At 35.5% G+C, this 27,473-nt stretch overlaps 1 protein-coding gene and 1 long non-coding RNA gene across 2 annotated transcripts in view; both read left to right on the top strand.

Moving 5' to 3' along the window:
• Positions 1-13,385, top strand: part of LOC117324406 (transmembrane protein 87A-like) — a 28,885-nt gene extending 15,500 nt beyond the window's left edge. The window contains exons 7-21 of the mRNA XM_033880250.1: positions 736-777; positions 909-1,047; positions 1,661-1,722; positions 5,111-5,231; positions 5,530-5,592; positions 6,234-6,333; positions 7,179-7,272; positions 7,617-7,694; positions 8,191-8,299; positions 8,576-8,634; positions 8,858-8,961; positions 9,783-9,853; positions 10,251-10,324; positions 11,534-11,586; positions 12,278-13,385. Of these exons, the coding sequence (XP_033736141.1) occupies positions 736-777; positions 909-1,047; positions 1,661-1,722; positions 5,111-5,231; positions 5,530-5,592; positions 6,234-6,333; positions 7,179-7,272; positions 7,617-7,694; positions 8,191-8,299; positions 8,576-8,634; positions 8,858-8,961; positions 9,783-9,853; positions 10,251-10,324; positions 11,534-11,586; positions 12,278-12,353 (1,245 nt within the window). The 3' untranslated portion in view covers positions 12,354-13,385. The remainder of the gene's footprint in view (positions 1-735; positions 778-908; positions 1,048-1,660; positions 1,723-5,110; positions 5,232-5,529; positions 5,593-6,233; positions 6,334-7,178; positions 7,273-7,616; positions 7,695-8,190; positions 8,300-8,575; positions 8,635-8,857; positions 8,962-9,782; positions 9,854-10,250; positions 10,325-11,533; positions 11,587-12,277) is intronic.
• A 247-nt stretch (positions 13,386-13,632) lies between these two features.
• On the top strand, positions 13,633-18,989 carry LOC117324405. Its single transcript, XR_004531983.1, has 2 exons — positions 13,633-13,875; positions 13,956-18,989. It is a non-coding gene; the product is annotated as an uncharacterized LOC117324405 (long non-coding RNA).
• Positions 18,990-27,473: the final 8,484 nt, after the last annotated feature.

Here is a 27,473-nt window from a genome sequence, read left to right as displayed (position 1 = left end):
ACTCATACCTGTATATATTGAGCATTTGATGAGTAGGAATTTGATTTTAATCTCACAGGTTTTAGCAATCTAATTGAAAGTAGACTTATAATTTCCCCTCCTCTACAATACACTGCAATTCAAGATCTAACAATACCTTGCAGGAGGTCATCAGCATATTACAAATCTATACTTGTAACATGAGAGCCTCATTTTGATTTGCATTGACATTTTTGCTCATATGTGTTATTATGGACAAATTTACTCATATATTGATGCAAATGGATTTACTCAATAACATGTTTTAATGCTTATGGATTTACTCATATTTTAATGCTTATAGATCTACTCATATTTTAATAGTGACAATTTTGTTTCACAGCTTGCTGATAATAACTTATATATGATATTCATTTATTGTGATTTTCATTTTATTTGATTGTAATTTTTACTTGATATAAATTGGTCCTATGGCTAAGTGGTACATTTATCAATGTTTGTAGTGTAAGGGTGAAAGGGAGGTAATATTGTACTGAATATCTTAATAAATACTATTTCACCAACATTTTTACGTTCTATATATAAATGTAGACCAATTATAAAGACTGGTTAAGAAAAAACAAATTATGTGCCTTAAGATTTGATATCTACTGTTTGGTGTGAAAAATACAATATCATTTATTTTAACTTTATCATTATTTTTTCAATTTGAACAATAACAGCTTTGAAAGATTTTCTTTGTTTTTTTGACATTAGGTTAAAACATCTGGGGTTACAACACTGCAAGCAGGAGAAAAGGTAAGGAGGTATCGGGTGGACACTTGTAATCTGGTTATTATTTTTGCAATTTCATTTATTAATTTTACTTTTTGCAAGACAAGCACTGCAGAACTATTATATACAATGGTTTGTATGTTCATCAATTTCAGGTGGACAGACATTTCTATCTCACTGCCTGGAAGGATGGCGTTTATGCCTACATCCTCTCCATTAAAAGGAAAGATCCAGACAGCTTAGACTCGGAGGATAAACCTTCACCAGAGCCACTAAAGCCATTCCAAGTTGATGGTGAGGTGATCACTAATGACAATATGTACATCTTTACCTGTTGATGGACCTATCTTCACCTGTCTCTATTGGCAATGGTGTCTGGGTGGAAAATGTAAAAACATCATCCAACTTTAGTTTGTAGATTCCTCAATTACTGATGATATTTAGTCATTCATATTTAACTTTAATTGATTAAGATATAAAAATTAGTAATTTATCATGAGTTAAACAACCAGTTATCATGACTTAGACAACCAGTTGTCGTGGCTTAGACAATCAGTTGTCGTGGCTTGGACAATCAGTTGTCATGACTTAGATAATCAGTTGTCATGACTTAAACAACCAGTTGCCATGACTTAGATAATCAGTTGTCATGACTTTGACAACCAGTTGTCATGGCTTAGATAACATGTTATAGTGAGTCAGAAAACTAGTTAACATGAGTTAGACAACTAGTAATAATGAGTCAGAAAACTAGTTATCATGAGTTAGAAACTATCTCTTTCTAAGTGTATTAAAGAAAGTCTGTTTAATGAAACCTCAGTGTTTTTTAACAGAACTTTGTACATCACCGTAACATGATTTTAAACATGCTGAATACTTACCTGGTACTTCTTTTGTTTATAAACAGTGACTATTGAAATGATTGGAGACCATGAGTACATCTCTGCTCAGGACTGGCCTTTATTGATTGTAAGTACATCAGGACTGGCCTTTATTGTTTGTAAGTACATTAGGACTGGCCTTTATTGATTGTAAGTACATCATGACTGGCCTTTATTGATTGTAAGTACATCAGGACTGACCTTTATTGTTTGTAAGTACATCAGGACTGGGCATCAGGACTGGCCTTTATTGATTGTAAGTACATCAGGACTGCCCTTTATTGATTGTAAGTACATCAGGACTGGCCTTTGTATGTACATCAGGACTGGCCTTTGTAAGTACATCAGGACTGGCCTTTATTGATTGTAAGTACATCAGGACTGGCCTTTGTAAGTACATCAGGACTGGCCTTTATTGATTGTAAGTACATCAGGACTGGCCTTTGTAAGTACATCAGGACTGGCCTTTATTGATTGTAAGTACATCAGGACTGGCCTTTATTGTTTGTAAGTACATTAGGACTGGCCTTTATTGATTGTAAGTACATCAGGACTGGCCTTTATTGATTGTAAGTACATCAGGACTGACCTTTATTGTTTGTAAGGACATCAGGACTGGGCATCAGGACTGGCCTATATTGATTGTAAGTACATCAGGACTGGCCTTTGTATGTACATCAGGACTGGCCTTTGTAAGTACATCAGGACTGGCCTTTATTGATTGTAAGTACATCAGGACTGGCCTTTGTAAGTACATCAGGACTGGCCTTTGTAAGTACATCACGACTGGCCTTTGTAAGTACATCAGGACTGGCCTTTATTGATTGTAAGTACATCAGGACTGGCCTTTGTAAGTACATCAGGACTGGCCTTTGTAAGTACATCAGGACTGGCCTTTATTGATTGTAAGTACACCAGGACTGGCCTTTATTGTTTGTAAGTACATCAGGACTGGCCTTTGTAAGTACATCAGGACTGGCCTTTATTGTTTGTAAGTACATCAGGACTGGCCTTTATTGATTGTAAGTACATCAAGACTGACCTTTGTAAGTACATCAGGACTGGCCTTTGTATGTACATCAGGACTGGCCTTTGTAAGTACATCAGGACTGGCCTTTATTGATTGTAAGTACATCAGGACTGGCCTTTGTAAGTACATCAGGACTGGCCTTTGTAAGTACATCAGGACTGGCCTTTATTGATTGTAAGTACATCAGGACTGGCCTTTGTAAGTACATCAGGACTGGCCTTTGTAAGTACATCAGGACTGGCCTTTATTGTTTGTAAGTACATCAGGACTGGCCTTTATTGTTTGTAAGTACATCAGGACTGACCTTTATTGATTGTAAGTACATCAGGACTGGCCTTTATTGTTTGTAAGTACATCAGGACTGGCCTTTATTGTTTGTAAGTACATCATGACTGGCCTTTATTGTTTGTAAGTACATCATGACTGGCCTTTATTGATTGTAAGTACATCAGGACTGGCCTTTGTAAGTACATCAGGACTGACCTTTATTGATTGTAAGTACATCAGGACTGGCCTTTATTGATTGTAAGTACATCAGGACTGGCCTTTATTGTTTGTAAGTACATCAGGACTGGCCATTATTGTTTGTAAGTACATCAGGACTGGCCTTTGTAAGTACATCAGGACTGGCCTTTATTGTTTGTAAGTACATCATGACTGGCCTTTATTGATTGTAAGTACATCAGGACTGGCCTTTGTAAGTACATCAGGACTGGCCTTTGTAAGTACATCAGGACTGGCCTTTATTGATTGTAAGTACATCAGGACTGGCCTTTGTAAGTACATCAGGACTGGCCTTTGTAAGTACATCAGGACTGGCCTTTATTGATTGTAAGTACACCAGGACTGGCCTTTATTGTTTGTAAGTACATCAGGACTGGCCTTTGTAAGTACATCAGGACTGGCCTTTATTGTTTGTAAGTACATCAGGACTGGCCTTTATTGATTGTAAGTACATCAAGACTGACCTTTGTAAGTACATCAGGACTGGCCTTTGTATGTACATCAGGACTGGCCTTTGTAAGTACATCAGGACTGGCCTTTATTGATTGTAAGTACATCAGGACTGGCCTTTGTAAGTACATCAGGACTGGCCTTTGTAAGTACATCAGGACTGGCCTTTATTGATTGTAAGTACATCAGGACTGGCCTTTGTAAGTACATCAGGACTGGCCTTTGTAAGTACATCAGGACTGGCCTTTGTAAGTACATCAGGACTGGCCTTTGTAAGTACATCAGGACTGGCCTTTATTGTTTGTAAGTACATCATGACTGGCCTTTATTGATTGTAAGTACATCAGGACTGGCCTTTGTAAGTACATCAGGACTGGCCTTTATTGTTTGTAAGTACATCAGGACTGGCCTTTATTGTTTGTAAGTACATCAGGACTGACCTTTATTGATTGTAAGTACATCAGGACTGGCCTTTATTGTTTGTAAGTACATCAGGACTGGCCTTTATTGTTTGTAAGTACATCATGACTGGCCTTTATTGTTTGTAAGTACATCATGACTGGCCTTTATTGATTGTAAGTACATCAGGACTGGCCTTTGTAAGTACATTAGGACTGACCTTTATTGATTGTAAGTACATCAGGACTGGCCTTTATTGATTGTAAGTACATCAGGACTGGCCTTTATTGTTTGTAAGTACATCAGGACTGGCCATTATTGTTTGTAAGTACATCAGGACTGGCCTTTGTAAGTACATCAGGACTGGCCTTTATTGTTTGTAAGTACATCATGACTGGCCTTTATTGATTGTAAGTACATCAGGACTGGCCTTTGTAAGTACATCAGGACTGGCCTTTGTAAGTACATCAGGACTGACCTTTATTGATTGTAAGTACATCAGGACTGACCTTTATTGATTGTAAGTACATCAGGACTGGCCTTTATTGATTGTAAGTACATCAGGACTGACCTTTATTGATTGTAAGTACATCAGGACTGGCCTTTATTGATTGTAAGTACATTAGGACTGGCCTTTATTGATTGTAAGTACATCAGGACTGGCCTTTGTAAGTACATCAGGACTGACCTTTATTGATTGTAAGTACATCAGGACTGACCTTTATTGATTGTAAGTACATCAGGACTGACCTTTGTAAGTACATCAGGACTGGCCTTTGTAAGTACATCAGGACTGGCCTTTGTAAGTACATCAGGACTGGCCTTTATTGATTGTAAGTACATCAGGACTGACCTTTGTAAGTACATCAGGACTGGCCTTTGTAAGTACATTATCTCATACCATTCTACACCATTCACCTACCCATTAATACCATTCTACACCATTCACCTACCCATTAATAGTTTAATGTAGTGTAGTTTAATGTAGAATGTGCTGAATGAAGTAGAAATATTGATTACTTTAAATAACACATTTACTACAGATGTAATCGAGAGTAAATCCTACAAAGTTGTACTACTGGTTTGATTGTAGTTCTACGGTGTGATGGGTCTGGTATACATCACATATGGCATCGCCTGGCTGGTCATGTTGGCTTGTAGCTGGAGAGACCTTCTCAGGGTACAGTTCTGGATAGGAGCAGTCATCGCACTTGGTACGTAGTTCTTGTGAAAAGAAACTGTCCTTGAGGAAAAGCGTTTGGAACAAACCTGAAAAAACTTGGTCAGATAACTCTCTTCTATTTATTTTTGATTTCAGACCTTACATATCTTAATTGTCAAAGTAAAAGCTAATCTTAATGTGTATACTAAGGAAGGAGCGTAATAGCAAGGATTTCAATTTGTTAAATGATTGATTGATTGACAAGTATACATGCAGTAATTTGCTTATTTTATGTAGATATATATCAATACAAATTTGTTTTTGATATTGTAAAAATTGTTACATAACAGGTATGCTGGAAAAAGCTGTGTTCTATGCAGAGTTCCAAAGTATTTCCAGCACTGGACAATCAGGTATTAAAATGGAACATAATATGTACCTACATCTAACTTATACGCAGCTTCCATTACATCATCTATTGTATAATGGTCAGAATATTGTACTATTATACAAAATCAAAGCATTCCATTAAAGTGAGTTAGTCACAACAAATATCAATTGTACAATACCGTTAATAAGAATATATATTTCATTAAAGGGAGTTAACCTCAACAACATATATTTTACTGGAAATGCGCAGTAGAGTAGATTGTTGAGTACCAGTAACAATAGTGTAGGCATCGTCCCACAGTGTTAAAGTAGCTACATAACGATTATCATTGATATCCTCCTTGTGTCACATGTATATGTGATACCACTATTTACTTGTACAGATTTATCCTGCATTAAGGATAGGGCTGGGGTGAAGGTCATCATATAGTCTCTGACTCAAAATCAGGCTGTAGACTTGTTACGAGCAAAGAAATCTCTATGTTGGACATTCTACTGAGCCACAATACACCTGCGTGGGCTAGGCATAGGCTAAAATAAAGTTTTTAGTGCCTTCTTTATCTTAGCTGGTAGTTTTTACTTTTTACCTACTTCATCTATTGCTTGTATACATGAAAACAATAGTGTATATTATCATTACACTGATACTTTGTTGGTTTTTCAGTGAGAGGGGCTGTTATATTTGCTGAGTTTGTATCCTGTATGAAGAGGACCTTGGCAAGAATCCTGGTGATCATTGTCAGTCTGGGATTCGGCATTGTCAAGTAGGTCGATGATGATACGTGTTCCACTAAAACATACAATCCTGGTGATCATTGTCAGTCTGGGATTCGGCATTGTCAAGTAGGTTGATGATGATACGTGTTCCACTAAAACATACAATCCTGGTGATCATTGTCAGTCTGGGATTCGGCATTGTCAAGTAGGTTGATGATGATACGTGTTCCACTAAAACATACAATCCTGGTGATCATTGTCAGTCTGGGATTCGGCATTGTCAAGTAGGTCGATGATGATACGTGTTCCACTAAAACATACAATCCTGGTGATCATTGTCAGTCTGGGATTCGGCATTGTCAAGTAGGTCGATGACGATACGTGTTCCACTAAAACATACAATCCTGGTGATCATTGTCAGTCTGGGATTCGGCATTGTCAAGTAGGTTGATGATGATACGTGTTCCACTAGCACATACAGACATTTTCATCGCTCTTAAACTTCACTCTCTAGGCTCCAGTTATATCTACTCTGTGATAAACATGCCAAGCAAGAATTAAATGAATGATGTCCTTGAGTGTTGTAACCAGTTTAATGTTATAACAGTGAGGTCACTCAAAGTCATGATTCTACTGGTAAACGTTTCCTGTTAAATTTTCTACCAATAATCTCAGCCATTTATGTAAGTAAGACTTGTTGCCCAGTCGGCATGTATAGTAATTACCTACAATAAAATAAATCGTAGCTACCGAGTTTGTTAAGCTCTGTCATTATGTGTATTAAAGCTCAAAGATGAACATATGCCTTTAAATTCACAAATGATTTAATATTCATGTCCAGATGCAGAGTTGGATGAAAGTTGTATGTGAACTGAGTGATTTTGTGTTACAGACCTAGACTGGGCCCTACATTCCGTAAGGTGATAGGTGTTGGAGCTCTCTACTTCTTTGTCAGCTTGATCGAGGGCTGTATGAGACAGCTACAGGTAATCCTTCCATTGGATTTTCATAATTGTATATATCAGAATTTAAGGTCTCTTGAGACAAAGGCATGATATTGGGTCATGAGCATGCTGGGAGGAAGGGCTACCAGGTTTGTTCAAATGAATGATCTTGATCTACTTTCAGTTATGTGTTATATGTTGGTTAAAAAGCAAAGCATCATCTATCCGTGTACATATCAGAACTCAGGTGAACGTTATGGCCCACTGGGCCTCTTGTTGTTAATGCTAATGTACTGGTACATGTATCTATATGTAATCTTTTTAAGTGTTATAAAATCATAGGTTGGGATGCAAAAAGCACAATAGCTGTATGTTTATCGTTTCAGACCAAGGGAGACAACTCTAAAGACATCCTGGCAGCACAGATTCCACTGGCTATTATCGATGCCTCAATCTGCTGGTGGATATCCTTTCAAATTCATTATTATTTAGTATTATGTTCTTAAATAAATTCTATTGTTGAGTATTATGTACTTTAATGAATTATATTGTTGAGTAGTATGTACTTAAATAAATTCTATTGTTGAGTATTATGTAATTTAATGAATTCTATTTTTGAGCATTATGTACTTTAATGTATTATCTTTTTTATACATCAAGTGGTAGATTCTTTGTCTGATAATGTCAGAAGGATGATTTCACAAATGAATTTTACCCAAGATTACTGAGAAAAATTGCTGGAGCATTTGTAGAAACAATCAATCTCAAGCAGGCTTATAACCCAGTCTGAGTTTTTAATCTATTAATAATAGAAAGGAGTGCCATCAATAATGTTTAGCAAATCATATACATTTTAGATGTTTTTGATATATTTGCTTCAATTAAGCGTATACATTGCATTATGCATCCAAAATAAGAAAACTTAGAATTCTGTTGATGTTTGTCCTTAACTTATGTCACATCTTTGCGAGTTTGATCCAAACTACAAGAACTCTCAGGTTGCGGAGGAACATAGTTAAACTGTCTCTTTACAGACATTTTACAAACTTACTTATTTTCGCTGTTCTAGGTAAGTAAATTGTATTGCTGTTCTAAGTAAGTAAATTTTATTGCTGTTCTAGGTAAGTAAATTTTATTGCTGTTCTAGGTAAGTAAATTGTATTGCTGTTCTAGGTAAGTAAATTTTATTGCTGTTCTAGGTAAGTAAATTTTATTGCTGTTCTAGGTAAGTAGATTTTATCCTAAGTGTATCGTTTGGACTTATACAACACCGTTTGACCTTCAATGGCCAGATTTACTTGTTTGAACTATCTGTGAGAATTTTCTACCTGATTGTGTTTTGCAGCTTCTGTGGTGTATATGATCTGGTCGCTGTCATCACACAAGTTAAAAGTCTGTATAACAGTAAGTAGTCTTCTTTTCTCAGTTCAAAAGTGCAAACTCTTTACTGGATATGAAATTGAACTCTGTCAAATTTTTATTGAACTGCTTGGATAATACTGGCATCCATCAACCTTTTGTAACCATTTCACTGATCTGATCATTATTTCGTTCCCTAAAAGATGACAAAAGTTGTGAAACTAATGAAATACCATTTGTTATATCAAAGTGAAAATACTACTTTCAGGATTGGCGAGAGTTGTGGGTAGATGAGGCATTCTGGCACTTGTTGTTTTCTGTTATGCTATTAGTCATCATGGTGCTATGGCGACCGTCCATCAACAATCAGAGGTTCGTATCACAGGAAGATTGATTTGTTTCATTTTCGATGGAATTACTTCCTTGTAACAGACAGGGTCATCTTTAGAGGGGGACCTGCTTGTAGTAATTGTTGGTAGCTTTCTTACTGAATAACATATGAGATGTACAACACATCCCTTCCAGTTACGGCAGTGTTCAACCAAGGACTTTCCATGGTCTCAGCTTTATGTTACCACAATCAGCATCATAAATCGCCTTACTTATTGAAACCTTTTTATAAATCTGTAATTGTCTGTGTAGGTAATTATCATTTCCCTGAATTTAAGGAACTTCTTTCTATTTATAGACATCCTATAAACCAAGCTAGTTAGCTTTAATTTTAAGGTATATGTAGGGAGAGTCCTTTACACGGAGCCATCACAGATAGGATGATTTGACAGAAACATCAACATTTCCACATATGGAACACACTTAGACATATAAATGACATCACAGTATTTGCTCCTATGGTCCAATAGATTGGTGAGCTTAATTCCTGGCATGGTTTATGTTGTCCACCAACATTTTCTTTAAAATACTACTTGTCCAAACTGCTTGATCGGTTTTGACCAAATTTGGTCTAGGGAATTGGGTGAAGAAGCCAAAAAGGAGAAAAGATCTATTCAAACTATTCAAAATAGAGTCATTCATACATAATTCGTTTTCTATCATTTCTATCATTACCAGGTAGATAGGATTTTTTGTTTTTATTGAAAAATCATGAGTTCAAACTTAGCACTGATTCGAACTGGTTAGAGGTTTACTGTAATTCTTCAGTGTCTTATTCTAATATGAAGTGTTGTGTTATACAGGTATGCGTTCTCACCATTATTGGATGCTGCCGATGAGGAGGACGATGAATCCCTGATGAACGATGCCTTTGGTGAGTACTGGATTTTTCCTGCAGACACACATGTATCTATAACAAGTCTGTGATAATACCTACACGTAACATTATGACGGGACAAAATAGGCAGTGTTTTAAATAGAACAAGAAAAGGGGGTAACTGCTGATTCTTGTATATCTAACAGGCATGTACATGTACATTTAGAAAGAAGGTTGAGTTTAATTTGAGACATGATACTGAATAGGTATTAACAGAAAATAAGGTAAGATGAAATCATCACACAATATTAACCAGTGCCTGTGAAGTGTTTTATGTGTAAGTCCCTGTATTACAGAACTGATTTACTGCTGATTTAAGCAATTTCTAGTTTAATTTGTTTGTATATGTTTAGTATACAAAGAATTTAATTCTCTGTCCCTTCCTCCTCTGTAGATGGTATGAAGATGAGGGGTGTGAAGAGTCCTGTGAATGGATCACCGAAACAGAGAGACGGCAGGGCCTCTATTGTAAGTGTATCGTATACATCCTCCATGTTATAGTTGTACGGGAATAGTGAAGTGTATAGTATACATCCTCCATGTTATAGTTGTACGGGAATAGTGAAGTGTATAGTATACATCCTCCACGTGTATGTTATACAGAAATAGTGAAGTGTATCGTATACATACTCCACGTGTATGTTATATAGAAATAGTGAAGTGTATCGTATACATACTCCACGTGTATGTTATACAGAAATAGTGAAGTGTATCGTATACATCCTCCACGTGTATGTTATATAGAAATAGTGAAGTGTATCGTATACATACTCCACGTGTATGTTATACAGAAATAGTGAAGTGTATCGTATACATCCTCCACGTGTATGTTATATAGAAATAGTGAAGTGTATCGTATACATACTCCACGTGTATGTTATACAGAAATAGTGAAGTGTATCGTATACATACTCCACGTGTATGTTATACAGGAATAGTGAAGTGTATCGTATACATACTCCACGTGTATGTTATATAGAAATAGTGAAGTGTATCGTATACATCCTCCATGTTATAGTTGTACGGAAATAGTGAAGTGTATCGTATACACACTCCACGTGTATGTTATACAGGAATAGTGAAGTGTATAGTATACATCCTCCACGTGTATGTTATACAGAAATAGTGAAGTGTATCGTATACACACTCCACGTGTATGTTATACAGGAATAGTGAAGTGTATCGTATACATACTCCACGTGTATGTTATACAGAAATAGTGAAGTGTATCGTATACATACTCCACGTGTATGTTATACAGGAATAGTGAAGTGTATCGTATACATACTCCACGTGTATGTTATACAGGAATAGTGAAGTGTATAGTATACATCCTCCATGTTATAGTTGTACGGGAATAGTGAAGTGTATAGTATACATCCTCCACGTGTATGTTATACAGAAATAGTGAAGTGTATCGTATACATCCTCCACGTGTATGTTATATAGAAATAGTGAAGTGTATAGTATACATCCTCCACATTATAGTTGTACGGAAATACTGAAACGCTAATGTACGTCAGGTTGAAGTTTTCATCACATTTGGGGGTTTAATATGGCACCGTAATGAGTAAGATCTTTTTGGTTATAGTCTATATTACACAAATAACTATAACTGGATTGATATGATGGATCTTTGAGATTGTGTATTGTTTGATATCCCTTGTGTATTTACAGGAGGATGATCTGAAGTGGGTGGAAGAAAACATTCCTACATCCATCACAGACAAGTAAGTAGTGTTGATCAAACTGTTTCATTTGTCCTACCTGTTACCCGCCAAATAAATCACGAAATCAGAAAACATGCCTTACTCAGAAAACAGCTTTGATGGTTTTTGCTGAATTATTAAGTGGGTAATATTGTGTGATATATAATATGGAAAAAGACATCATAGTCTTTTGAGGGGTTTAGTCGTCAAAATAGTGGATATTACTCTGTGTATAACATTGAGTATGTGCATTAACTAAACAAATTCCTCCTGTATAACATTGAGTATGTGCATTGACTAAACAAATTCCTCCAGTAATTGGGTTTGACATGAACCTAAAGCCTGTGTTATATCAACTTTTTTGATGAGTTAGATAAAGGCAATATGACGTGGATACCATTGCAAATTCAATTAATCATTCATGAATAGGAGATATAAGTATGGACTTGAATTGAGTTTGAAGGTTTGATGTCCGACATGATCTAATACAACATTGACATCCTCAACAGCTAAACACCCATAACACTGACAGGCCAACTTTTCTAGATTCAGTCAGTAAGAGGCCACACATCTGAGTGATGTCGGGGATAGCATGGCTAGGGTTAACATGTTATACCTATAACATCAATGTATAGAATTAATTTTCAGTTCCAAATCATAATATATTTTTAACAAAACTAAAGCATGTATTATCCTCTCTGTGTAACTCCAGGGCACTGCCGAGTCTGCTGGATGACTCAGAAGAAGAAATGATGACAGCAAAATATGAAGTGAACAAGATGCAATAGTGAGAACGATGTAGCTGTGTGTAGTCTTAGCCAACTGTGTTTTGTGATATTGTGATATACATTTCTGGTGAATCTAATCTCAAGTTCACAAGTGATGTGTGGCCTGAGAATCTTACACCTAAATTAACCACAAGTAACTGCTTAGTGTCAACTTAAGTATGATAGCATTGGGTCAAGTTGGCTGAATTCAGATTATCTGTCTGCTGTAGTCTAATTGGCTTCTGTTGATTGTTGTTTCAAAATAATGACAGTATTACTAAGAAATCCTTTGTAACATTATGATGATTAAAATAGTGTAACATGTATTTTGGAATACCTGCAGCATCAAACCACTTATAGTTACAACACACCATTGTCAGATATATTTCTGAATAACTTTTTAAAAATCTTAAGCATTTCATGAAGTGTTATCTGAGGGCTTATATCACCTTTTTAAAATTCTTTTCTTTATTAAGCCAGAAAGCTAGATATATATTACAATTAACGTGATAATTTGCTATTTTCTTTTTTCATTGAACTGTAAATACAGTATGATATGATGACATGCGTATCAAATCCCAATGTTGTACAAAGCATGACAGTGTGTAAGCTGAATGTAGCTGACTTGTACCTATCTCTAAATTAGCAGGGTGAATGTCAATATAGTAAGTTCAAGATGAATTTAACTGTGTCAATGTGAAGTAATTGACCTCCTCACTTGACATTTTAAAAGTAAAAAATCTTTTGTTATGTACAATAGGAACCTGACTAATTGTTAAACTTATCATTTTTGACTTGAGGTTTAGTTTTGCCTTCAGTTTTTTACCCATGGTTCCTCCAATTTTAAATATCTTTATAGAAGTCTGTTTGAACTGTAGAATCATAAGTTGTCAGTAAAGCCAGGTGTCAGTTAAACAAGATGTCATTAAAGTCATGTGTGTGTTAAACAAGATGTCATTAAAGTCAGGTGTGTGTTAAACAAGATGTCATTAAAGTCAGGTGTCAGTTAAACAAGATGTCATTAAAGTCAGGTGTCAGTTAAACAAGATGTCATTAAAGTCAGGTGTCAGTTAAACAAGATGTCATTAAAGTCAGGTGTCAGTTAAACAAGATGTCATTAAAGTCAGGTGTCAGTTAAACAAGATGTCATTAAAGTCAGGTGTCAGTTAAACAAGATGTCATTAAAGTCAGGTGTCATTAAAGTCAGGTGTTAGTTAAACAAGGTATGATTAAAGTCAGGTGTCAGTTAAACAAGATGTCATTAAAGTCAGGTGTCAGTTAAACAAGGTATGATTAAAGTCAGGTGTCAGTTAAACAAGATGTCAGTAAAGTCAGGTGTCAGTTAAACAAGATGTCAGTAAAGTCAGGTGTCAGTTAAACAAGATGTCAGTAAAGTCAGGTGTCAGTTAAACAAGATGTCACTAAAACCAGGTGTCAGTTAAACAAGATGTCAGTAAAATCAGGTATCAGTTAAACAAGGTATGATTAAAGTCAGGTGTCAGTTAAACAAGGTGTCAGTTAAACAAGGTGTCAGTAAAGTCAGGTGTCAGTTAAACAAGATGTCAGTAAAGTCAGGTGTCAGTTAAACAAGATGTCATTAAAGTCAGGTGTCAGTTAAACAAGGTGTCAGTTAAACAACGTGTCAGTAAAGTCAGGTGTCAGTTAAACAAGGTGTCGATGAAGTATCACTATCATGTATTTTGGTAACTTGATAAGGAATCCTTTCAGCAGTAAGATGGGTTACAGTTTTTTGCCGACATTCTGTAAACAAGAGTTTGCACTACTAACAATCATACTGTATAATGTTAACGTACCCTACATGTCTCGGCTAGCTAGGGAGGCTGTTGTAGTAGCAATTCTTAAATTAATCTGTCTGATACCGACTGATACTTTGTTTTTCAGCAATAACACTTTTTTGTTTTCATCTGACTTCTATATTTAGTGGTTTTACACCATCTGGGTCCTTACTACATTTAATAGTCATCAATACACGAGCGTTGTTTTTCCAATATTAATGTCAATTCAAAACTTATTTTTATTGGTTTTCCATCTTATTCCCAGTCATTTATATTATAGTTAAACAAAACTTATGTTCAATATGTATAATTCCAAAATTAATTAGTAGTGCTATGTAATTTATTGGTGATTGATATATTTACTATGAGGGTGGGTAACACTACAGGGAGTTATCTCCCTTAGCTTGGGGTTATCTCGCTAACATTAAACCTTATAATGAATGGGGCCTCTAACAAGATATATTTCTGTTAGGGCTGATTGTGTTTTACTGTATACATGTATATGTATGACTTACAATGTTATATGAGATTTTTTCACCTATAAAATCATTGTTTATATGTAGTAGATCATGTTAAATTGAAGTTGGATCAAAATTGTTCTGTTTTCCTTAGATCAAGAATTTTATTGCATAATTAAAGTTTTGTGTAGTACAGGTAGTTTATATAATAACAATCTTATTGCTTGGTTGGGTGTGTATCGACTAGTTTAGGATATAAAGAGTGAAATTAAAGAAACACTTGATATGATCATAACAACTTGTATTGAACAGTTTGGAATACATTGATTGTAACTAGTTCCAGGTAATCTTAATATGTTATAACAACTCCAGCATTCATTAATGCAATCAGTTTTCAAATTACAAGAATTCCATATTTTCCAGTACTTAAAATTACTTAAAATTGCAATGCAGAATGTATTGTGAATCGATTCGCTGATGTTGAGATTCACATGCCTTACGTAATGCTGACAAAGGTTTATAGTAATATAGATGTGTAAAAGTTCAAAATCACTAACAGGATTTGGTTTTACCAGATATAACAGGTGAACTTCTTTAGAATAGGTGGCCTTGACGACAGGTCAGGTTTAATATAGCTCTGAAAATGATTGGTTGTCTATTTGTTACTGTCACAGTGTAATCTTCACAATCCTGTGATCTTCTACCCACTTCTATAAAATAATCACAGCAGTAAAATCCTCATATTAGCCAATTCATTTTCATCGTTTACTCTTAAATATTACATGGTTTTCACCTTATAGCATTTACATTGTTTTGAATTCAGAGATCAGTCATGTTGATAGATTAGTTACCAATGATTTTGTGACAATAGATGAGGTTCTTGTGCAGTGACATAAGCTTGTTTATCAGTGCCATATAGCACACACCTTGTTAAAGATTGTATTAAGGTGATGTCATTTGGTGAGTAGCGATTCAGCTGGGCCCAGTTGTTCAAGAGGTGATTAGCCTAATCACTTGATTAGTGAAAATCTCATTTCTCCTTTACTTGAATACCTCCATGTGTGTATTCCTTACAATAGATAGGTAGGAAGAGACTGATAAGGTTGAGTTTCATAAAATTATCAAGTTAGTTTTTTCAAGAAATGATTTTATCAGAATTTTAAAATTGTTAAATTGGGATTAGCCTAATTACCTTTGAACAACTGGACCTTGGACACAAACCATCATATTTCACTTTATGGAGAACTCTAGTGGTGAAGAATGTTTTCCCTTTATTTGTGTATTTTTTCCACTATTGGTGTAGAACAAGTAATCATTATTTAGAATAATCAATTCATATAATTTTATTATACATTTTTTTTCTTTTTTTGTGATTAGCAATTAACATTGCTTTATCATGCAGTGATCTGCTGTTTTGAGATTTACCTGGTATCAGGTTTGGTACTATTTCCAGTTGAATAATTGTATATTATCGTTCACCATGCGGTATATACCGGTATATCTTAATTTGTTTATTGTTATTATCCATTTTACATACACATTTTGTACCGTGGTGGATTTCTGTACTAGTAGTCGAAGCATAAAGACTTTATACATGACAATATCGTATCACCCCGTGGGGGATTTCTGTTCTAGTAGTCGAAGTATAAAGACTTTATACATGACAATATCGTACCACCCCGTGGGGGATTTCTGTACTAGTAGTCGAAGTATAAAGACTTTATACACGACGATATCGTACCACCCCGTGGGGGATTTCTGTACTAGTAGTCGAAGCATAAAGACTTTATACATGTCGATATCGTACCACCCCGTGGGGGATTTCTGTACTAGTAGTCGAAGCATAAAGACTTTATACATGACGATATCGTACCACCCCGTGGGGGATTTCTGTACTAGTAGTCGAAGTATAAAGACTTTATACACGACGATATTGTACCACCCCGTGGGGGATTTCTGTACCAGTAGTCGAAGCATAAAGACTTTATACATGACGATATCGTACCACCCTCTGGTGTGTAAAAGTTGATGTTCATTAATTTATCATCTCTCAACTCTACAATCAGTTGGAGCCCAAAACGTTGACACATTACGTACTTGAAGAAAAAAAAATCTGCTTTTTAATGAAGAAGCCCCATGTTTGGTCAGACCCTAAGACACGCTAGTACATTACAGAACCTGGCCTGTTACCATGTTTATGCTTGCATAGAAAATTATCAAAATTTAGTATTGACAAGAAGGATTGGACAGCAGGCTCAGCCTATATTAGTTTCTGTTGATTAACTTGTTTTGTGTGTACATTTAAACAGTGCTTTGTCTCTACATATAGTCTTCGTCGGTTTTGCTTTAATTAATTAGAAGTCAATTTCTCTATAATATAACCTATAAACATCATGATTTAAGACTTTAAATGATTGAAACAAAATATTGGGCAAAAACACTAATATTTTGTGACATTGCATATCTACAAAGAAAAAAAATTGACATAGAGATAGAAAAACGTGTACCATCATTATCATCATAATAATAGCGTGTATCTGTCTGGGAGTGATAGTCTGGGAGTGTGATGTGTGTGTATGACCTAGATAGGTGTCTGTTATTTACGATAAATAATTTCTTTTTATTCGTAAGACATGATTGGCAGTTAACCAACTGTTATTGGTTGAATGGATTGGCAGTATATGTCTGTTTATTGGTTAGAAATAACTGGCTGTATATTAAATGTTTATTGGTTAGATAAAACAGGCTGTATATCAAATGTTTTTCAGTAAGATGTGACAAGCAGTACATTTACTGATTATCATTTATATATTCTGTAACTAGTGATAAATCTAGTAACAAATTATAGGTTAGGTATAACTGGCAGTAACTAGTAACAAATTATAGGTTAGGTATAACTGGCAGTAACTAGTAACAAATTATAGGTTAGGTATAACTGGCAGTAACCAGTAACAAATTATAGGTTAGGTATAACTGGCAGTAACTAGTAACAAATTATAGGTTAGGTATAACTGGCAGTAACTAGTAACAAATTATAGGTTAGGTATAACTGGCAGTAACTAGTAACAAATTATAGGTTAGGTATTACTGGCAGTAAATTTATTGTTTATTTCTGTTAGATATAACTAGTAGAAGTAAAGCATCTATTTAACAGTTTAATATGATAAGGTATATGTGGAAACTTCGTAAATGACACCTCCTTTGAATTAGCAATATCACCACAGGGAGGTACCTATATATATATATGCATTCACAAAAGTGACCTCTACATAATGGCCGATATTTAATTTGGTCATTACTCTGTGCTGATATTACTTATTCAAAGGAGCTGCTATTTAGGAAGTTTTCGCATATGCTTTTTATATTTTGTAAGTCATGTTATAATATGCTATTGTCAAAATAACATTCTCTGAAAAAAAAAATCCCAAAAATCTGTTTTTGATTAATTTTGTAAAATTAATTTTGTTTTTTTAAAGTATAAACAGACACACTGCCTAGTTATGTATGAATGAATTCTGTGTGTTTTGTAAATGGTCATACAAGGAATGGATGTAAAACTGTGTGTATGCATTTCGGCAGAATCTTTGTATTTATTTATGAAGTGTAAATAGTGGTATCTGTATGGAATCATTAGAGGAAGTCTTTGTACATAACTTGTTTCAACCCATTTTATGTATATATTGCTATTTAATCATAATGAATCTTTATTGCTTTAACAATGTCGAAGCTCTCTTGGGTGTCATATAGAAGACAGACATTATTCAACCTATTAATAGCAATTATTTTGTGGAGAAATTTATATTACTGTATTGTGGTTGAAAAAAAATATGCAACAGTAAATCCACACATTTCCCCTTTTATTATTGTTAGTTATTGCGAACCAGCAATAAGCCAATGTTAGATGATACTGCCACACCTGAAGTTAATAAAGATGGCAACACATAACATTGCATCGCCTTGCTATAAACACAGCCATTTACAATGAGTCAAGCATTTGTGTGTTGACCACCGCGGCTTTTTAAAGGATAAATAGAGGTTACACCAGACCAAAGCATCGACATTGTAATTTTGTGCGGGAAGTGCAGTAATTTTGTGCGGGAAGTGCATCAATTTCTTCACGGTTTGTCGGTGACAGACCATAATAGTTTCAATGATCGTGTTGGTAACAAATTAATCTTTACAAAGTGTCAACATATATATTACCTGTGGACATATTGATACATCATCTGTATTGTTGTTACAGATTGGTTAAAAAACATTGTCTACTCTTGGGATTATTTCGTTCGATTATTCTACGGTATCAATAAATCATGTATAGTTAATCAAGTGCGAATGTATATAGCTGAGCGGGACACATTGTCACATGTATTATATCTTGTAAATAAAACCTTTGTCATAATCCACCACGTTTCTGTCATTTATTCACCAAGTTTTTGTAAAGTAGATCTGAAACGCATTGTGTGTTTTTGCATTTTCAAAGAATTACCCACCTTGGACAACATAGTAAGCGTAATTGAAATAGGCTGTTACGATATTTAGCAAAGGAGAAATTGTGGCCTTTAAAGCATGCGTAGATATTTTTTGTTAGGCTTCTGTAGATTAATTGGGAAATACTGTTGTTATATTAAGCGAAAGACTTGGCTAAAGACACACCTTAACTGTACAATCGATCACAGGCTTTGGATTGGCTGAGATGTTACGATTACGGTATGATATACTAATGTTAGTAAGGTAAAGATGTATACGTCTCTACATTTAACTCGGTTTGGTTTGACTAGGATTTAGTTATTTCAACTTGTGTAGATTATCCAGAACTGGTACAAAAACTTTAGAACTGTGGCAGTGGATCACGAAATCTAAAAATGCTCATCTTTAAAAAAAAAAATCCTATTTTGGAGTGGGATGTCGATTTTAATTTTATGAAATATCAGTAAAACGCTTTTCTATGCATGTATATAAGGCAATATTTTAATAAGCTTTTGGCTGCATACCAAAATGATTGCTGTCAGTATTGGTTTGTCAAATGGAGGTCAATACCTGTCTCTGTTGAGATCTGAAAGTTTGGACATACACCTCATCACTCAATCGATATTCCGAAAAATTGGAAAGTATAATCAGAAATGTAGATGTATTGTAACTTTGTACGTTGTTATAGACATATGGCAAGCCAAGTTATTCATGGAGAAATGTTTTTCTTGTTATCAACCAAATTATGAATCATAAATTGCTCCACGAATATCGTGTTTGGCGAACACCTAAACATGTCTGAGTATTACTATGGAATAAATGACAACTTGTGTTGCCTGATATTTTGTGCGGCCTTTAGGTTGATTGATAGATACTGCCATCGACAGCTCGAAATGTTAATGATACTGGGAATTCAATGTCTTAAAACACATTGTCTCACTAAATTATAGACTTTTAGACGTTCCGCGATCCAAATATTTCTGAAACCAAGAGCAGCTTATTGTTGTTCTTTTGACCGACAAGATAACATTTTACCTAAACACTACACAGTCTAAAATCATATAATTACTGTTATATCTGACCTTAAGCACCTTCGATGAGATTGCTATCACAATGAAAGAAGAAAACCCTAGCGGAAGCCTAAATAATTTATTCTTTAACACAAAATGGATGGAGACATCCACATCAGGATTAGTAACAATAGTTGCTGTAAAATCACAGATATATCTACACACTATATTAAAACAGATCATTGTAATAGTACAGACGAGTTAAGGTCGGCGTCTGAACCAATCTGTTAGTCAAATCCATACTTATTGGTAGATAGTTAGTCAAATACAAATTAATAGGCCATCCAAATCCACATTGTAGATAGTCAGTCAAATACGAAGTAATCGGCATTCCAAATCCACATTGTAGATGGTTAGTCAAATACATACGTATTGGTAGATAGTTAGTCAAATACATAGTAATAGGCCATCCAAATCCACATTGTAGATGGTTAGTCAAATACGAAGTAATCGGCATTCCAAATCCACATTGTAGATGGTTAGTCAAATACATACGTATTGGTAGATAGTTAGTCAAATACATAGTAATAGGCCATCCAAATCCACATTGTAGATGGTTAGTCAAATACAAAGTAATCGGCATTCCAAATCCACATTGTAGATGGTTAGTCAAATCCATACTTATTGGTAGATAGTTAGTCAAATACATAGTAATAGGCCATCCAAATCCACATTGTAGATGGTTAGTCAAATACAAAGTAATCGGCATTCCAAATCCACATTATATATTGTAGATGGTTTGTCAAATACGTAGTAATCAACCATCCAAATCCACGTTGTATATAGTTAGTCAAATCCATTCTTATTGGTAGATAGTCAGTCAAATAATACTAATTGGCCATTCAAATCCTCATTGAAGATAGTTAGTCAAATACATAGAACTCAACCATCCAAATTCACATTGTAAATGGTTAGTCATATACATAGTAATCGGCCATCCAAATCCACGTTGTAGATAGTCAGTCAAATAATACTAATTGGAAAGTGTATCAACTAGGACAGGCAGCGAGAGCGAGAAAGACACCACAGGGGAACACAAAGATGAGGTAGTCGAAGTAAAGGTGCGAAGGGAAGATGAATCTATTCAGACACAGAACAACAACATACAAAGTATTGAGAACACTTTGGTCAATGCCATGAAAGTAAAGAAAAAAAGAAAGAGGAGAAGAAGAGTCCACAGGAAAAAGAAGATCCAGATGAATTTGCCAAGTAACCTGTGTGATGTACGCCAAACTCAGCATGAGTATCGTCAAAAGCGGCAACAACATCTAACTCATCAACATCTACATCAGCATCATTCTCCTCCAAATACCAGCTCCTTTCCTCTACCACCACCGCCATATATCCCTCATCAAGGTGTACCGGGCTTTCCACCTCAACCACTTTCATCGCCACCTCCATATGTTCCCTATCAAGTACATGTACCAACCACACTGCCTCCTCCACCAATGCCAATTCTATATATTCCAGTAGTACCCGCCATGTACAATAGTTACAATGCAGTACACAACTGTGTACTAGGTTTCAAAAACAGGACCGGTGGGAACTTGCTGTACATAGTCCCGGTTTTAGAAAATCTGATATTTTAGTTACATTTCCATTTTAAGATACAAGTATTGTGATCAAGTTCCAAGTTTTATAACAAACACATATTTTGTAGGTTTGATAACATTACTTGGACTACTGTTACTAGCTGTTTTTTAAGAGTTTAGCTGTGATGAATCATAGTTTTTATATACAATTTAAAAACGACACGATGTTATCATCTGCTATGGTCACCTCTCAGTAACCTCATCAGAGTGCAAGTATACTTTACCATTTAGTACTGTAGTTTTATTGTATAGAATTCATGCTGACCTTTTGTCTTTTATAACGTATCGCACTCTTAGTAAACGGGGAGGAATGTTGTGGAACAGCATTGTATTTTACGTACGGTTCCGAGGATTCCGGGTAGTTATCCTCCGGAAGGCCTCGTGCCTTTATATTACCTATGTTTTAGCCCTCAGTTATCGGTTAGACCTCGGAGCAATACAGACGTTTATTCCTGTCGTTGCTGTTCTGTCTGACAACATCGTCATACAGATACGATAACTCAATCCTGCCATGTTACACCACTCGAACCCACAACAATTGGTGTCAGAAGTGGGATTTTATATGCCTGAACCTTCGGAAATCGAGTGAGATGTGATAGATTTTGTATATGTTTTGTGGGAATCATTGTTTAGTTTTCCCATTAGCTTTTTGCAGTATGCACATGTTTGATGTTTCCCGGCTTTGTACAGTTCTGTTTCCGGTTGAAATGTCCTTTTGTGACCATTGTTATTACTTTGTATAATTTTTCAGTTTTGATTTTGATAATGTAGATTGTACAAATTCCTTTGTGTACGCATAGGACCTATACCTGATCAGTTTACCTGTGGTTCGGTACGTGAGCTGTTTTCACTGGCTAATCACTCGTTGGTACTAGCCGATGCCCTGCCAATTGTTTGAATTGAATGGTCACTTTACTCTGTGCATTTATTATTCATTTCATTGTACAGTTTACCTGTGTCATTTGGTATACATATTTTATACATTTTCCAAAAGAACTTCTTGTTTCAGCTAGCTTTATTGTCGACTCCGATGCTAACGCTGGTTGTCTACTGAAGTTGCTTTTTTGTGAATATTAACTACATCACATTGGATTATTTAATCCATTTTTGTCACACAGGTATTCTAAACATTTTTTCTGTGATTTTTTAAAAATTATTTTGTACACTTTGCTGTGTCGGCTTACTTTTTGTATGTTACATTTCCGCCTGCATTTTTTTAGGCGGGGAGGAAGCTGATGCTATGTTGTTGTATTCATACATCAAATACACTTAAATTGTGTTCACGGACGGAACGAAGTGCCATTATCTGAATTCAATACATGTTCATGGACGGAACGAGACGCCATATTTGGATTCAATACATATTTAACTTTTGTGTTTGTGGTTAGGTGAGGTAATCTCATCAGCCGTTATGCAAAAGTAGTATGATTATATGTGACTTTGTGCCCAGCAGTAACTTTTGACATGTTTTCCCGTATTTAAATATGTTCATATTAAGACTCATCATCGGATATCATACACTGTCGGATTTTCTGACGTGTGTAGTTTTCTGATACCTGTACTTGTATTGTAAATTGTTAGTCTTTTTTCATTATTGTAAACGGATACTGTGTAATGTCGGATACTCTGACGTGCATGGCTATCTGAATTTTCCCCATGTGTTGTAGATATTTGTAATCAGGTATAACCTGATGTACATGTTTCTCTGAGTTCTTATACTGTACTGTACATTTTCATTTTTGTCTGTAGTATAATCTGTAGCTAGGGATACTCAGTCCTTAACTTGGTACTCTGATTATCGTTGTAAATATGCATTCTTTAACTTATGATGAACTTGTGACTATATGTAGAAAAGAGCTGTACCTTGTTTCAAAAGATTCCATTGAATCACTTGATGGTTACGCTGATAGGATCACAAATTTAGCTACAGCTGTATATTGGAAGTGTGGGGAGGATATCATCAAACGTACAGCTATAGACATGTTCCTCAAAACTGTGATGGAAGAGGAAGACTACTATACAGTTGTAGACAACGAATTGGCCAAATCATTAGAAGAGGCGATGGCAATCGTTCAAGAGTATAGGTTGTTGAGAGAAAGTGTACCAACTGGGACAGGCAGCGAGAGCGAGAAAGACACCACAGGGGAACACAAAGATGAGGTAGTCGAAGTAAAGGTGCGAAGGGAAGATGAATCTATTCAGACACAGAACAACAACATACAAAGTATTGAGAACACTTTGGTCAATGCCATGAAAGTAAAGAAAAAAAGAAAGAGGAGAAGAAGAGTCCACAGGAAAAAGAAGATCCAGATGAATTTGCCAAGTAACCTGTGTGATGTACGCTAAACTCAGCATGAGTATCGTCAAAAGCGGCAACAACATCTAACTCATCAACATCTACATCAGCATCATTCTCCTCCAAATACCAGCTCCTTTCCTCTACCACCACCGCCATATATCCCTCATCAAGGTGTACCGGGCTTTCCACCTCAACCACTTTCATCGCCACCTCCATATGTTCCCTATCAAGTACATGTACCAACCACACTGCCTCCTCCACCAATGCCAATTCTATATATTCCAGTAGTACCCGCCATGTACAATAGTTACAATGCAGTACACAACTGTGTACTAGGTTTCAAAAACAGGACCGGTGGGAACTTGCTGTACATAGTCCCGGTTTTAGAAAATCTGATATTTTAGTTACATTTCCATTTTAAGATACAAGTATTGTGATCAAGTTCCAAGTTTTATAACAAACACATATTTTGTAGGTTTGATAACATTACTTGGACTACTGTTACTAGCTGTTTTTTAAGAGTTTAGCTGTGATGAATCATAGTTTTTATATACAATTTAAAAACGACACGATGTTATCATCTGCTATGGTCACCTCTCAGTAACCTCATCAGAGTGCAAGTATACTTTACCATTTAGTACTGTAGTTTTATTGTATAGAATTCATGCTGACCTTTTGTCTTTTATAACGTATCGCACTCTTAGTAAACGGGGAGGAATGTTGTGGAACAGCATTGTATTTTACGTACGGTTCCGAGGATTCCGGGTAGTTATCCTCCGGAAGGCCTCGTGCCTTTATATTACCTATGTTTTAGCCCTCAGTTATCGGTTAGACCTCGGAGCAATACAGACGTTTATTCCTGTCGTTGCTGTTCTGTCTGACAACATCGTCATACAGATATGATAACTCATTCCTGACATGTTACACCACTCGAACCCACAACAGTATTGTAACTTTGTACGTTGTTATAGACATATGGCAAGCCAAGTTATTCATGGAGAAATGTTTTTCTTGTTATCAACCAAATTATGAATCATAAATTGCTCCACGAATATCGTGTTTGGCGAACACCTAAACATGTCTGAGTATTACTATGGAATAAATGACAACTTGTGTTGCCTGATATTTTGTGCGGCCTTTAGGTTGATTGATAGATACTGCCATCGACAGCTCGAAATGTTAATGATACTGGGAATTCAATGTCTTAAAACACATTGTCTCACTAAATTATAGACTTTTAGACGTTCCGCGATCCAAATATTTCTGAAACCAAGAGCAGCTTATTGTTGTTCTTTTGACCGACAAGATAACATTTTACCTAAACACTACACAGTCTAAAATCATATAATTACTGTTATATCTGACCTTAAGCACCTTCGATGAGATTGCTATCACAATGAAAGAAGAAAACCCTAGCGGAAGCCTAAATAATTTATTCTTTAACACAAAATGGATGGAGACATCCACATCAGGATTAGTAACAATAGTTGCTGTAAAATCACAGATATATCTACACACTATATTAAAACAGATCATTGTAATAGTACAGACGAGTTAAGGTCGGCGTCTGAACCAATCTGTTAGTCAAATCCATACTTATTGGTAGATAGTTAGTCAAATACAAATTAATAGGCCATCCAAATCCACATTGTAGATAGTCAGTCAAATACGAAGTAATCGGCATTCCAAATCCACATTGTAGATGGTTAGTCAAATACATACGTATTGGTAGATAGTTAGTCAAATACATAGTAATAGGCCATCCAAATCCACATTGTAGATGGTTAGTCAAATACGAAGTAATCGGCATTCCAAATCCACATTGTAGATGGTTAGTCAAATACATACGTATTGGTAGATAGTTAGTCAAATACATAGTAATAGGCCATCCAAATCCACATTGTAGATGGTTAGTCAAATACAAAGTAATCGGCATTCCAAATCCACATTGTAGATGGTTAGTCAAATCCATACTTATTGGTAGATAGTTAGTCAAATACATAGTAATAGGCCATCCAAATCCACATTGTAGATGGTTAGTCAAATACGAAGTAATCGGCATTCCAAATCCACATTGTAGATGGTTAGTCAAATACATACGTATTGGTAGATAGTTAGTCAAATACATAGTAATAGGCCATCCAAATCCACATTGTAGATGGTTAGTCAAATACAAAGTAATCGGCATTCCAAATCCACATTGTAGATGGTTAGTCAAATCCATACTTATTGGTAGATAGTTAGTCAAATACATAGTAATAGGCCATCCAAATCCACATTGTAGATGGTTAGTCAAATACAAAGTAATCGGCATTCCAAATCCACATTATATATTGTAGATGGTTTGTCAAATACGTAGTAATCAACCATCCAAATCCACGTTGTATATAGTTAGTCAAATCCATTCTTATTGGTAGATAGTCAGTCAAATAATACTAATTGGCCATTCAAATCCACATTGAAGATAGTTAGTCAAATACATAGAACTCAACCATCCAAATTCACATTGTAAATGGTTAGTCAAATACATAGTAATCGGCCATCCAAATCCACGTTGTAGATAGTCAGTCAAATAATACTAATTGGCAATTCAAATCCACTTTGAAGATAGTTAGTCAAATACATAGTAATCGGCCATCCAAATTCACATTGTAGATAGTTAGTCAAATCCATACTTATTGGTAGATAGTTAGTCAAATACGTAGTAATCAACCATCCAAATCCACGTTGTAGATAGTTAGTCAAATCCATACTTATTGGTAGATAGTCAGTCAAATAATACTAATTGGCCATTCAAATCCACATTGAAGATAGTTAGTCAAATACATAGAACTCAACCATCCAAATTCACATTGTAAATGGTCAGTCAAATACATAGTAATCGGCCACCAAAATCCACATTGTAGATAGCAAGTCAAATCCGTAATCCGTAAGCCATTTTGTTGCACACTGTAATTGGTCTATTCAAATACACACTAAAAAATCGATTAACTAAATTCACACTGCGATAGGTAAAACATACCATCTTATAAAAAGTAAAATCCACCTTGTAATCGCTAAGGTCAAATGTACTAATCAGTATTACAAATCCATAGCAATCGGCTATCCAAGTTAGTCCAACCTATATGCTGATTACTCCTGAACATCTTGGCCAGCTGATGATCAACAACTGAACATCGTGGCCAGCTGACGATCCACAACTGAACATCGTGGCCAGCTGACGATCCACAACTGAACACCGTGGCCAGCTGATGATCCAAATGGTAACAATTTAGTCTGGTCCACACTTCACATTGGCTGAAATTTAAGAAACATGTTAAGTCTATTTTTCTGAGTTTAGGTTTAACTGCTTGCGATCCATGTTGATTTAAACGACCTGTTATGTCTGTATAAAAATTAAATGTGTCGCACCAAACATTGTATGTCAATCTTAAAGTGAATTCAGAAAATAAGATGTCT

The sequence above is a fragment of the Pecten maximus genome, chromosome 3 (assembly GCF_902652985.1).
Source record: "Pecten maximus chromosome 3, xPecMax1.1, whole genome shotgun sequence".
Taxonomy (NCBI): domain Eukaryota; kingdom Metazoa; phylum Mollusca; class Bivalvia; order Pectinida; family Pectinidae; genus Pecten; species Pecten maximus.
The sequence above is the reverse complement of the archived record's forward strand: the minus strand, read 5'-3'. Positions and strand labels throughout refer to the sequence as shown.